General features: G+C 49.4%; 1 protein-coding gene across 1 annotated transcript; it reads left to right on the forward strand.

Moving 5' to 3' along the window:
• Nucleotides 1–10,702: 10,702 nt before the first annotated feature.
• On the forward strand, nucleotides 10,703–11,763 carry LOC123185744 (NDR1/HIN1-like protein 10). The gene has a single exon (XM_044597573.1). The coding sequence runs from the start codon at nucleotides 10,799–10,801 to the stop codon at nucleotides 11,609–11,611; it is 813 nt and encodes a 270-aa protein (XP_044453508.1). The 5' UTR covers nucleotides 10,703–10,798; the 3' UTR covers nucleotides 11,612–11,763.
• Nucleotides 11,764–13,626: the final 1,863 nt, after the last annotated feature.

A 13,626-nucleotide genomic window follows, 5' to 3' on the forward strand; every position in this document is an offset into this window, starting at 1 on the left:
GAATAAGAACTCCTATCAGACACTCCAAGTTTTATGTTACCATCTAATTAAACAATAGTAGTATAGTAGTAAACTGTGAACCTGAGAAACGGTTAGGAGCCGGAGAGGTACCTGGAGGGAGGAGGCCGGAGAGTCCTGGAGGTCATCAACATGCGGGTATTATGCGATCGTGGAATTGCTGGTGCCGCGACGACGAGCAACCTTTCCCCATCGCATTGCCATCATCGCCACCGCTGGCCTCCTCTGACTGATTGCGCTACCAACATCGCATCAGGTCGTGATACTGAGGAAAATGGAAGATGGTGGTCGGGTGTGGGTGTGGGTCTAGGGATACAAAGCAACCCTCCCAACTGTTATTGTCTTTTTGTGCTTCACAAATCAATTCATAATGTCAACGTTATGACCATGCTAGAAAATCAACTTATTGGGAAATTTATTTGAATAAACAACTAAAGTACAAATGCACTTAAAATAACAGTTTTGATCAAATTCACTAAAAAATACCATGCACCATATTACTATGTATATTATACAAGGTCAAGGCTGATTCGAGTAAGGTTGTTACCTAGTAGTATGACAATTATAACCACTTGCAAACTCTACAAGCGAGAGATAGTGTTACTTGCAGGAGCCCAAGTGTGAGACTTTTTTCAGGTAACTCCATGTATATGTGTGCAGTAATTTGCACAAGAACGTAACATCACTCTATATGCAATATGATTTCAGAGTGAAACATATGATTATTTGCTATTGGACCAACCAAGTGTGGTTTCAACTCCACATGAGAAATACCATGTAGTAACTGAAACATACATCCGAGCATACAAAACCAAAAAGTCAAGCACTATTTTTTTCTTCGCGAATACACAAAGGTTGCGTATCATTTCATTGATAGAAGAAGGTAAGAGTGAGTACAGGTGATGGTACAACACATGACACGAACGCGACAGGCATGAACATGGTGCCCGGAGCAGAGAGACATGGGATGCTCGGCCCAGAGAGAAAAACAACACAGTGAAAACTCGCTTCCCAGGAAGCAACCCAAACCAAAACAACATGACGACCAACATCTCAAAAACCACCACCGAGGACGCCGCGAGCAAACAAGACAGCGCCTTCACGAAGGAGAACAACGCCGAGACGCCGTCGCCGCCCGAGCCGGATAGCCGGATCTAGGGTTTCCCCTGATGCTCGAAGAGGGGCACATACGCCGGCCATAGCAGCGCCTCCAAGAAGGGGACGACACCCGTGGGTGTCGCCACTGCTAGCGTCGAAGGATCGAGCAAGGATTTCTCCTAGCCAGAGTCTGAGCAATCCCAAGCCATCGGAGCAAGATTCAGAGAAGAGGAAGCCAAGTCGTCGGTCGGAGCCGCCACCACGGGAAATGGAGCCACGGCCGCTGCCAAATGAAGCACCGGACGTTGCCGGACGCGTGAGCTACGGATCACGTGGAAGGAGGTGAGCGAGGTTAGGCGGCTGGGAGAAAATGGGAGGAGGTGTAGGGGAAGCGGAGGTGGCCGAGGACCTGGACAAGCCAGGATCTGGAGAGGAGCGCAGATCCGGGCCGTCCGGACCGGAGCCGTAGAGATGCCAACAAGCCAAGGAGCCGGAAAAGAGGCGCAACTCCAGGAGCAAGCGGGAGCCAGAGCCGCGCCGGGGTGGATGCCGACCAACCGAGAACACCTGCAGGGGATGGTGCGGAGCCGCCAAACGGCCGGCGAACCGGAGGAGCTGGAAGGGACGCAGCACACACAGAGCACCGGATCTGGAGCTGCATCGGCCAACCATGGGGGAGAGTGGGATGGGGCGTGTCCATGGCTGCCGAGCCGAAGCCACACCTGCAGGGGAGGCGAGGGGGGGGAGGGGACTCGCGCCAGCCCCGCTCCCGGCCGGCGCGCTGCGGGAGGCAACCGCCGCCGAGCAACATGTGCAACCAGGGGATGTGGATCTGTAGCTCGGGGGGGGAGGGGGCGCAGCGCAGGATGGGGGCGCGTTGGAGTAGATCGAGGGCCTGGCGCGGCCACGCCGGCCAGCCCGACGGCGGCGGGGATGATGGAGCCGTCGGATGGGGGTGGGGGGCCCGAAGCGGGAGCGAGTCGGAGAAGAAAGGCCCCGCCACCGCCATCCCAGGGTCCGGCGCGGCTTCGCCGGCCAGCCCTCCAGCGGCGGCGGCGCGGGAGTGGGCCGAGGGGAGGCTTCGGGGGGCGGCGGCTAGGGTTCCCCCGTGTCGCCCGCTTCGGGCGACGCGGGGGTCGGGCAGGTGATTGGAAAAATTCAAGCAAGAATTTGATAGGGCATCCAAGGCACGATAACATTCAGTCACGTTGGTATGCAGTGTTGGTAGAGCGAAATGTGTCAATGCCATGATAACATCCACATGTCCACCGTCATGACTCCCCGGCTCCTCCTGTCAACCACGCGCCTCTGCCAGCAGCAGCGCCAGCAAGAATACCCTGTGTGGTCATTAGAAATCTATGGGGTCTCCCTTAACCTATTCAGCAAGCTACCATCGACCTTATTGAAGTCCATAAGACAAAGAGACGAACATCTTGTTCTGCTGAAAAGCAACAATATGCTGGAAGACGGCCTCAACCGTCATGTGCTGGAAAACTCCCAGTTCTAACTTCTAACAATACTAATCTCATTCTCCATGCATAACCAACATTCATGTACTGTATGTAGTGGTTATCTATGCTAATCATTTTTTTGGATTCACAAAACTCCACATTGTAAAACAATTCTGGACACCTTAATGCAGGAGTTTAGTTTATAAATCTGGAAGAAATTCTTGAAATTTTCAAAAAAAAATTACATTCGAAAGAGTACAGAACCACTCAAAACTCTGTTTTTTGACACACAAAAATTCTGGTAGCTCGCCACTGTAAATTGCGTGTGTGATTGGAAAACTATATTTTATGGTATTATATATAGTAAGAGTCGTCGAAACCATCAAAGGAACAGAGGAAACAATAGCAGAAATGAATACAAAAAGAAATCTGATCTATATCACACTCCACTATAAAACAACAGTGCATCATTTAATGATGATATACTAATGAAGTATTTTCACAAAGCATACCTCTGAAGCAATTGGTGAAATTCCAATAACACAAGCAACTCCATAGATGATATATACTGACACTCGCATCATTTGAAATTGTGTGTAGTCGGTACGAGTGTATGAAAGTACAAAAGAACAAGCTACAACATTTTAGACCAGAGATTACATCAATTTTCAGTTAGCATGGCAATATGGCAAATGCCTAGCAATCTATGATTGTTATTTTCTAGCACAAGATTATAAACAACTTGAAAAAAAGCTTACGCTATATCAAGTGCTAGGAGTGTCAATATAAGAGCTCTCTTTCCCTACGTACATCTAGTGAGATAATTCTTTGATAGGCTAAATAAGTAGCTCACCCATCCATGTACTACACAACTATCAACTGCCACAAAATGGAAAAAAAGGAGCCACCTAAGAATGATGAGGTAGCACCTCAGGAAATTACAAGGGGTGACTTAATTAAGATCCATAAGGTAAGCCACAAGCCTTGATGTAGAATCTGAACAATAGTGAGCAAAGAATGAGTCAAAAATATACTCACGGTGAGGTGAAAAAGTAAAAGCAAATACAACAAGAGAGTTGTAGTTACTAAATAAGGATCAGAAGAAATAGAAAAAAGGTGTTCTTTTTATCAACACCGAAGAACCAAAAAACTTTGTGACTATATTTGTCATCCTGAGTGAGCTTAAAATAGGTATTGTGATAAACACAAGGTTTTGGTTAATGAAAGAAGTATGGATGGAGAAGGAGATTGTTGGAGAGAGCTTCAGGTACAGCCAGAAATGCACGCATCCAGAGAGTGGTTTTCTGCATATGTAGATTGAGCAGCTAAATGAAAAGGCCTCACAAAATATCAAGAGTCCAGAACATGGATCTGGGGTCAAGCCATTTGAGTACGACATTTTGGAGTTCAGAACTGAAATATGGGGATTCAGATTTACTCAGGGTAGGAGGGTATGTGTGGGCTGTGCTATATCGACATACACTAGATGATGAAAAATCATATGTTTGGACAAAAATGCACTATAATTTCATCTTAGAATCAATATGGATTCTACCATAGAATTTAATAAACATGGTCACCAGAAAACTAAACTTTACCTTGCCGGAAGAAAGAGAGACTCGAGGGAACTCAACAGTCAATGAGCTGCAGGTCATCTTCTCCACAGGGAACAGAGGAAGGAGTGCTGCTCGCCGACCTCTCATAATCCTTGCCAACCATCTAACTGTCGCCATCATCCACCAGCATACCACGCCGATTGCGGCACCTCATGTTGTCATGCACGCAGCGGCAGACCTAGCAGCATAGATCAAAGAGTATTATATAAAACTGTAGCAATTCATATCTAAACCATTATTTTTCAATCACACACACATATACCCAAATGGAATCGATAACAAACTTACAAAATATAGCTGACACCACTAATGTAGTAGGCTACTCAATGCCACAATAACAAAACCAATCAACCAGGTACTCAAGTAGCATTATTTACAACAGTAGTCACTTCAGATTCAAAAGGTGTAGACAGAATGGACAAGCTTAATATCTAGTCTTTCTTGTAGTCTAACCTCACTCGACATTGATGCTAGATAGATGGAATTGCACATATTTAAACTTGGTTCTCCTAGTATTGAAAATCTCCACGTGCATCAACTAATTCATCAGTGGCAAAAAGGAGCTTTCGATGGAAGAAAAAGAAATAAAAACCCTGCAGAAAATTGACTGTTGGCAGCAGTGGACGGGAACGACCAACAATAAAACAGAAAAAGCTTGTGTAGTTAACCTGTGTACCATGACCTGGCTCATCATAATACCATGACCTAGCTAGTTAATTGTCCGTCGCCGATGCTCCCAAATCCTCACGATACACACAAGGAACATCAGGCCATATGCACTCCTCACGATACCTTGGTCTCTTGACCTTCGAGTTCATAAAAGGAAGGTAGTCTGACAAGCAACTTCATCAGATCAGGTTCAGCCTTTCAGGTACCTAATAAGAAATAAAAACATATTCGTTATGTGGCAACTTGAATACCAACAATGACTGGATCGACACCATGGCGCCTGCAGCCGCCTCTCTTCGCCAAAAAGCAAATCCCCACCGAGAAGGCCGAGCCGTGCGGAGCGGGCCGTGAGGAGTGGCGAAAAGGGGAGAGATCGAAGGACCGGAGGTAGCGATGGTTTCCACAGGCGACCTTGTCCTCGGTGGCAGTGGTGGCCCCCCTGTAGTCGGCTCGGATCATAGACGGGGGTGGTTGGAGACGGCGGGCCGATGCGCTCAACGGCGAGATCCGGCAGGCAGCGTGTGGTGGAGGGAGGGGAAGGAGGCGGCCGCGCCACGGATGAACGCTCTATTCCTGAATCGTGAAACTTGTAGTAATAAATGAGATAAGAGTACTTGATCATCAATTCTAAAGCTGTCGTCTTGCTCACAACCTTGGATTTCTTGGTGAACTCTATACATCCACTACAAGACAGTGTCTAGTTTCAGTTATCTGAACATGAGTATTGAATTGATTCAGGCAAGATACGATTGTCAAGAAAAAAAAGATAGTAAAGACTGTTCTAAGTTTCTCTCACAGCAGCATGAGGTTCTTAACTGTGCACTTTGCCTGAAGCTGAAACAAAGTTGCAAGATAGGAGTACATTTTTTTCCTAATCCTGGATATTGATAAACATTGCATGAGATAATCCTGAATATTACAACTTGTAATGATCAATGAGACAAGAGTACTTGATCCTTAATTTTTAACCCATCAGCTTGATCATAACCTTGGATTTCTCAGTGAAATCTATACATCTATCATTTTATATTACCAACAAACACCTAATCCTGACAGTTACTGTAGAAAAATAATATACAGTAAATGGTAACTGTACGAACACCTAATTCTGAAAGATACAACTTGTAATGATGAATGAGATAAGAGTACTCAATCCTCGTATTGGTCAAAACCATAGATTTCTCAGTGAACTTCATTTGTCTGTCGGTACAATATGTATTTCCAACAAAGACTACACACAACAGTGTCTAATTCAGTTATCTGAATAATGTCTACTGATTTCATTCAGGCAAGCAACAACCAAAAAAGTTGTGACAACTAAATTCAATCTACAACTTTACATCAAAAGGTTCAAACATTTGTTCAAGGAAATGAATGCAACCTCGGAGTTTAGCAGGAAACGAAATATAACATCACACACTGTGATTCTTTAACATGGCTCTCCTCTCAGTACACGTATATATCAATCAAAAAGGTATTTTGATTGATTCATGTGCCTACTAACATGCAGACTGCTTGCCTATAGAGACAAGATGGGGGTGAGAGAGAAGGAGGGAGAGGGATATGGCTTACCACCTACAGCGGGGATGAGGAAGAACCTGCAACCGCAACAGCTTCTCTTTGGCCAGGCCCCTTCATGCATGCAGAGCAGATCGGAGGGAGAAAACTGACTGCATATATAGACCACACACACGAATCAGATGTGGAGATGAAGAAGGCCGGAAGAAGAGAAGGGATTCATGGCATACCCTTGCGGAAGTTGCCGCTCTTGCTCTCGGAGGTGAAAGGAGGAGGGCGCGGTGGTGGCGGCGGTGGTGGGAGGAGGAGGACTCCTCTGCCGCTGTGTGGTCGTGGTGGCACCAATGCGGGAACGCCGGTGCGGATCTGATCATGGCCGGCGGCTGGGATGTAGGCGGTCGGCGCGGTGAAGTAGGTGGTCGGCATCCAGTGGAGGGAGGCGACCGGCTATGAGGGGCGAGAGGTGGCCGGCGATGGGGGAGGGAGGCAGCCAACGCACCGGCGGCGGCGGATGCTCATGGAGGAGGGAGGGTGAGATGCGTGAATCGGGTAGGGATCGTGGAGAGGCGTGCGGGGATGGTTTTCTCTGCACTGTACAACCAGTGGGAGGGGGACGAATAAAAACCGGCGAAAAAAAACCGACGAAAAAAACCCAACGAAAATAGGAGGTGGGAGCGGGGGAATTGGAGGTGGGAGGGAGGATGAAAATAAACCAGAAGAGGTAGGACGAAAATTAAATCCGAAACGCGACCTACCAATTAAGACATTAGGAGTAAAGATTTACGGGCTAATCAGGAATTGGATGCGAGTCCGTTGAAGATTGCCCGTGTGTAGTATTATTGTACTTTGTTTGCTTTGTATACAGTACATTGCATCAGGAGACACTATCAGGAGGTTAGAGCAACTTCAACGCGCCGACTCAAACGAACTATAATTTTCTTTGTTTTTTATTCGTTTGGGTCAGGCCGGCGAACGCCCACGACCGTTTGTCCATTTGGATCGGCGCATGAGCCTAACGCTAACCTGGTCCATTTTGACGGCGCATGGGAAAAAATACCAAAAATATTTTAAAAATAAAAACAAACAATAATTAAACATTAAAGCCGGCCACGAAGACCGGCGAGAGTCCACGCGTCCACATTACATTAATTAAACTTAAAGAAAGCTAAACTACGAGGGTGGCGTGCTGCCCTAGGCGTCCTCCTCGTTGACGTCGGGGCCGGTGATGTCGATCAACGTCGGCGTAGGGCTGGCCCAGGGGAACGCCGTGTTCCAGACGACGGCGATGTCGGCCCCGGGATGTGCTGCCGCAGGTTGTGCCGCCGCGCCCTGGGCCTGGCGCGCCTCCACCTCCACCTCCACCTCGCGCTGCTCCTCCTCGGCGTCGCGCTTCAGCTGCTCTAGGTACTCATCCTTGTGGCGCTCCTCGGCCAGCCCCCGATGGCACCATTGCTCGAGGTATGCCACCTCCTACACCTCGTATCGACGGGGTGCTCACCCACTTGCGCACTACTCCATTCAGGAGTAGCGCTCAGGGGCGGAGCTGGGCCTCGGGCACCCAGGGCCTAGGCCCGGGACGTGGAAAATTTAGCAGGCTATAATTATATATGTTTGTCTACAGGTGAGGGTGCAGCCCAGCGAAAGAAAGAAGGCCCAAAACCTTATAGGTTGTATGTCTTGCAAGAAACGACGCTCGCACGAGGCAACCCACCCCACGATCTAATCTAACTCGCACGCACGCACAGGAGACGTCACGCAGCGTTGTTGCTGAATAAAAGGAGAATACAACGCCCGCGCCGCCGCCGCGGACTCGCACGCACGCAGGACGGCTCGATCGATCTCCATACTCCAGCGCTGACGCCGCCGTCCGCCGTGGTCGCCCTCCTGTCCTGTGCATCGTTCGCCCGCGTGGCGCACCATCCACTGGCTGGTTCACTGTTGGCTGCCGCACCTTATATTTTCTTTGATGCATTCGGTGTTTCCCTCTTCGATGCCTTCTATCCGTGTATAAACTGTTTCAAACTGAAATTTAATTGAAATGGTATGTGTGTGTATGTATCCAGTTATATATCTAAGGTATTGTTGAACTCAAATTGATGTAATTGCTAATTTCACTTTATTTGTAGAAAGGATGAAATTTTTATCAGCGGTGTCTACAACAGGGTGTCTACACCTATCATTTCAGATGAAAGGAATAGGATGAGTGATGACTTGCTGTATTTTGAGCGAGATGTATTTGCAAGTAATGATGATGATATTCTATACGGCTTTTAATCATATAGGTCTCACAAAGTTCTTTTACCTCGTTGAAGTGGTAATTTTTTAGATTTGTATCAGTGATATCACTCGATGTTTATGCATTTTCTTATGAAATGTTGCGTTTGATGTCTTGTAGGTGTTGGCTCTTCTTCCGCCGTTGATAAGATTATGCGAGGGACTGATGAAGAAAGCCATTGATCTGGTACTCTTTCTTACCACATATTCTCTTCGTCTCAAAATAAGTGACTCACCTTTATACTGACTTTATACTAAAGTTAGTACAGTACTTTACTTGTAGTTTTTCATTTTTATCTATTTTGTTGTATCGATAAGCATGGTGAAAAAAATATGAAAAACTACAATTGAGCCATATTTTGTATGGAGTATCTTTTGAGGTAGATAATAGGCTTATGGGCGTTAAGTGTTTCCCTCATGGTGAAAAAAAAAATAAGCCCAGGGCTTACTCCAATCCTGGCTCCGCCACTGGTAGTGCTCAATAGGGGTCGGCTCCGGCTCAGCCTTGACTGGGGACGGCGGGGCCAGCGGCGGCACGATACAGTCGCCGGCCGCGGACAGCGCCATGGCATCCGCCATGCGTGCCTGGTACACCTCCTCCCTGCGCCGCCCGTCCTCCTCGCTCTCCCAGAGGACAGCCGCCATGGCCGCCTGGTAGGCGGCTTCCGCCTCTTAGTCCTCGCCGCGAATGACGATGGGCGGCGGCGGGGAGCTACAGGAGACTTCGCGGATGTTGCGTCGCCTGGCCTCTTCGTGCTCGAAGGTAAACCAACGCACCCAGTAGGGCGAGTCGGCGTTGTAGGCGAAGTCGCGGCGCTGCTCCACCGTCAGCAACGCCTGCAGGCGCCGCACCTCCTCTGCGTGCGCCCTTGGCAATCGCGGCGCCGCTGACACTGGGATCCTCTTCGGATCCAAGTGCCTGTCGTGCAGCAGGTGACATTGGGGTAGGGGAGAGGGACGCCGTGCTACCAGTGCCATTTCGCCTAGTGCACTAGCACGTTCACGTGGTGTCTCGGCTGACGGGAAGACCCCGACAAAGGCGGGGGCCTTGCCCTTGGCTTTGCCGTTGCCAGAGAAGAAACCCATTGTGTCGGTGGCTAGGTGGCTAGGGTTGCCGCCGACGAGGGAGCAGAGGGTGGCGAGATGGGAACGAGGGGCTTCTCGAAGCGGATGAGGACCCCCCCCCCCCCCCACACGCTTGGCTTAAAAAAAGCCGACCGCCATCGCTGACGCGTGTGTCCAAGGTCATAAATTAAGCTGACCAAACTGACCGCTGATAGTTGAACGGCCGTCAGGTGGGGACATGACGGACACTGAAAAGGCGTGCAACACGTCTGGTTCGTGTCCGCGCCGATGCATTTGCGGCTTAAAATTTGGGCTGCAAATGCGTCGGCGCAATGGCAAAACGGACACGTTTTAGATTTAGGTCAGCACGTTGGGCCTTCATTTTTGTCCGCACCGACCTAAACGGAGGCAGCCGGACGATTTGGATGGCTGCGTTGGAGTTGCTCTTAGGGCTCAAAATCTGAAGTTAACGGCAGCAAACTCCAGATGATTAGTGAGAGTATGAGAAAATGGGTCCCTTTGCTTCATGTGAAAGATGTGCGGCTGCGGCGACTGCTGCGGCTGCATCTCTTACAGGACCAGGGAGAACATCAAGTACGGCTGCATCAGCTTCGGCGTCGTCGCCGTCGTGGTCGTCTTCGCCGTCCTCCTGGCCGCCTACGCCTTCCTCCGCCACGTCAGCATCACCGTGGAGGACGCCTCGCTGACCAGGTTTGCACTGCTGACCACCTCGGCGACGGCGCTCCATGTGAAAGTATGAGAAAATGGGTCTCTTTGCTCCATGTGAAAGAAGGTGGGGAGCGTGAAAGGCTGGTTTATCTTATATCAAAATGAAACATAAATCCGGGGAGAACTAATCATCTGGAGTTTGCTGCCGTTAACTTCAGATTTTGAGCCCTAAGAGCAACTCCAAATCTTGAGTCACTAACGGCACCTTCTTTCACATGGAGCAAAGGGACCCATTTTCTCATACTCTCACTAACGGCAGCAAACACCGCGTGGAGGACGACGAATCTTGAGTCAAGTCGTCGCGCTCGGGCGTACTTGGGAAATTGCCGAATCGGATGATTTCTTCCATGGAATATATACATGTCGGATGGTCCCAACTCCCAAGGTGTGAATAACAATGTTGGCCTATTTATAGGAGTGCTTCGCTTCCTCCATTCCGCCACAACGTTTGCCCAGACTTCAAATTCTAAAGTCAATAGCAGGCACCACCACCACCTCATCCAAGATCTGAATAGAGAAAAACCTCCGGCGGGAACGATGTGCGGCTGCGACGACTGCTGCGGCTGCATCTCTTACAGGACCAGGGAGAACATCAAGTACGGCTGCATCTGCTTCGGCGTCGTCGCCGTCGTGGTCGTCTTCGCCGTCCTCCTGGCCGCCTACGCCTTCCTCCGCCACGTCAGCATCATCGTGGAGGACGCCTCGCTGACCAGGTTTGCACTGCTGACGACCCCGGCGACGGCGCTCGCGTACAACCTCTCGCTGTCTCTCAACGTCCGCAACCCGAACTGGGCGATGAGCATCAAGAACACGGAGCCGTTCGAGGCCGCCTACAAGTTCGACGGCCAGCAGTTCGACCGCGTGCAGGTCTCTGACAAGGGCGACAAGCATCCCCCCAGGAAGACCATGGTTTACCGCCTTGACTCGGGATCAGACGGCGCCCTCGTGTCGCTGGGTAACGCCGGCGTGGTGGAGTACAAGAAGGAGAACGAGACAGGTGTGTTCGAGGTGGAGGTGGCGCTGACCCGCAAAGTGAGCTACACAGCGCGCTACACCAAGTGCAAGATCGAGGCCACCTGCAAGCTCAAGCTCAAGCTCGTGAAGCCGGAGACGACCACGGTGGTGTTCGAAAAAGTGAAATGCAAGCTAGAAAAGGCCGAGAAAAACTGCTAGATACTTCCTCTGTGTGTTTGTTTGTTTCCATTCAATGTATCTGGTATTTTTCCCACTCTTTGATGAAAGATGTGATGATACTTTTTGATGTTGTCTTGCTAATTCAGAAACAAAGTTCGATGGTACTATTAGATTCAATTTTTTTTACGCATTTGTTCAATCTCATGAACTTTAAAAAATTTCTGACCCTGCTTAAATTCGCAGCGAGCCCGAAGGCTGAACCAGGACTTTGCCGGAGACAGGCGTTTCAGAAGTTTGGAACCATCCTCTCGCAAAACCAAAGCGGAGGCGGCGGCGCTCCAGATCCAGGGTGCACGCTGATGACTCCGCCACTCCCCTTCCTCTCCGGCCGCCATCTTGGCACTGCGAGGGGAGGGGAGCCCTGGTTTCTCAGTTGGGCGTTTAGTAATCCTAGATTTTCTAGTTTTTTCGAGTTTCTTCCGTCGATATCATGGTGGGGCTGATGTCGATGGTGCTTTTAGGAATAATGGTCTTCCAGCTTGTGCTCCTGCTTGTTGGTGTTGTTGTTGCCACTAATGAGAGGCTTGTGGAGTCCAAGTTGTTCGAGCGGCTTCGATCCGGCAGTGCATCTTGGTGTGATGGCGGGGATGGGCTGTTCTTGGAGTCGAGTGGTGATGACTGCTGCAGATTTGCGGAAGACGATGGAGGATTCAGCCGCCTGTTGAAGGGTGGGTTGGTGTTGGCCCCGAATCCGGCGTTCAAGAGGCTCGAAGGGCTTCTCCGGCCGATGTTCCTTATCGGGCTAGATCCAGCCTTCCGGGATTGCTGGCTATTGCGACTCGTTAACGCCTCATGGTGTGGACCAGCTTCTGGTGTTTTTCTTCTCCCGCGATGGCGAAGATCGTGGGTGCTAGGTAGTTGTGGCGAAGGCGGTATGCAACAGTACAATCACTTGTTTCTTCATTGTTTTCTGTTGCTTGTATGTATTTTATCCATGTATCATTACTATCATGAATACAAGTAATATATGCCTACGGGTGTACAATTTCGAAAAAAGGACCTCACCGGAGACGGGTGTCGGTGTCAAAACCGGCGGATCTCGGGTAGGGGGTCCTGAACTGTGCGTCTAGGATCGATGGTAACAGGAGACGGGGGACACGATGTTTTACCCAGGTTCGGGCCCTCTCTATGGAGGTAATACACTACTTTCTGCTTGATTGATCTTGATGAATATGAGTATTACAAGAGTTGATCTACCACGAGATCGTAATGGCTAAACCCTAGAAGCCTTGCCTGTATGACTATGGTAATGAATATATCCTTTCCGGACTAACCCCTCCGGTTTATATAGACGTAATGAATATATCCTTTCCGGACTAACCCCTCCGGTTTATATAGACTCCGGGGGGTCTAGGGTTTACATAGAGTCGGTTACATAAGAAGGAATCTTCATAGTCGGTCGCCAAGCTTGCCTTCCACGCCAAGGAGAGTCCAATCCGGCCACAGGTACAATCTTTGGCCTTAATGTCTTCACAGCCCATCAGTCCAGCCCATGGATAACAGGCCGGACGCCCGAGAACCCATTAGTCCAGGACTCCCTCAGTAGCCCCTGAACCTGGCTTCAAGGACGAGGAGTCCCGCGCGCAGATTATCTTCGACATTGCAAGGCAGGTTCCCTTCTATCCGAACTTCAAGATAGTCTTCGGATGCGATGATAGTATCCGGACCTGTCGCACACACACCATACATAACCCCAGAGAGAACATATTCTTAGACAAGTCTAATCTGCTGACAGCTTTTTACAACATGACATCATGTCTGCCCGGTCACGATTCCAAACTGCTTTCATGTTTCGACGCCCCACGTCCCGGGACGCGGTTACCATTGGCACGTCTTGTCAAAGAAGAGATCGTGTCCCCTTATCGCGGGATTCTCATCAATGCGGGCATGGGTAACCCAACTGTGCCGTTTATACAGCCCTTGGGAATAGGCGAATCTTAAGGCGAGTGAGGAGGCGTTTAATATTCACTGCCTTTATAAGGGGATAATGATTC

The sequence above is a fragment of the Triticum aestivum genome, chromosome 2A (assembly GCF_018294505.1).
Source record: "Triticum aestivum cultivar Chinese Spring chromosome 2A, IWGSC CS RefSeq v2.1, whole genome shotgun sequence".
Classification (NCBI taxonomy): Eukaryota; Viridiplantae; Streptophyta; class Magnoliopsida; order Poales; family Poaceae; genus Triticum; species Triticum aestivum.

Excerpts from the sequence above, each read along its gene's own strand:
- LOC123185744 (XM_044597573.1), top strand. The coding sequence starts at position 10,799 with ATGTCGGATGGTCCCAACTCCCAAGGTGTGAATAACAATGTTGGCCTA.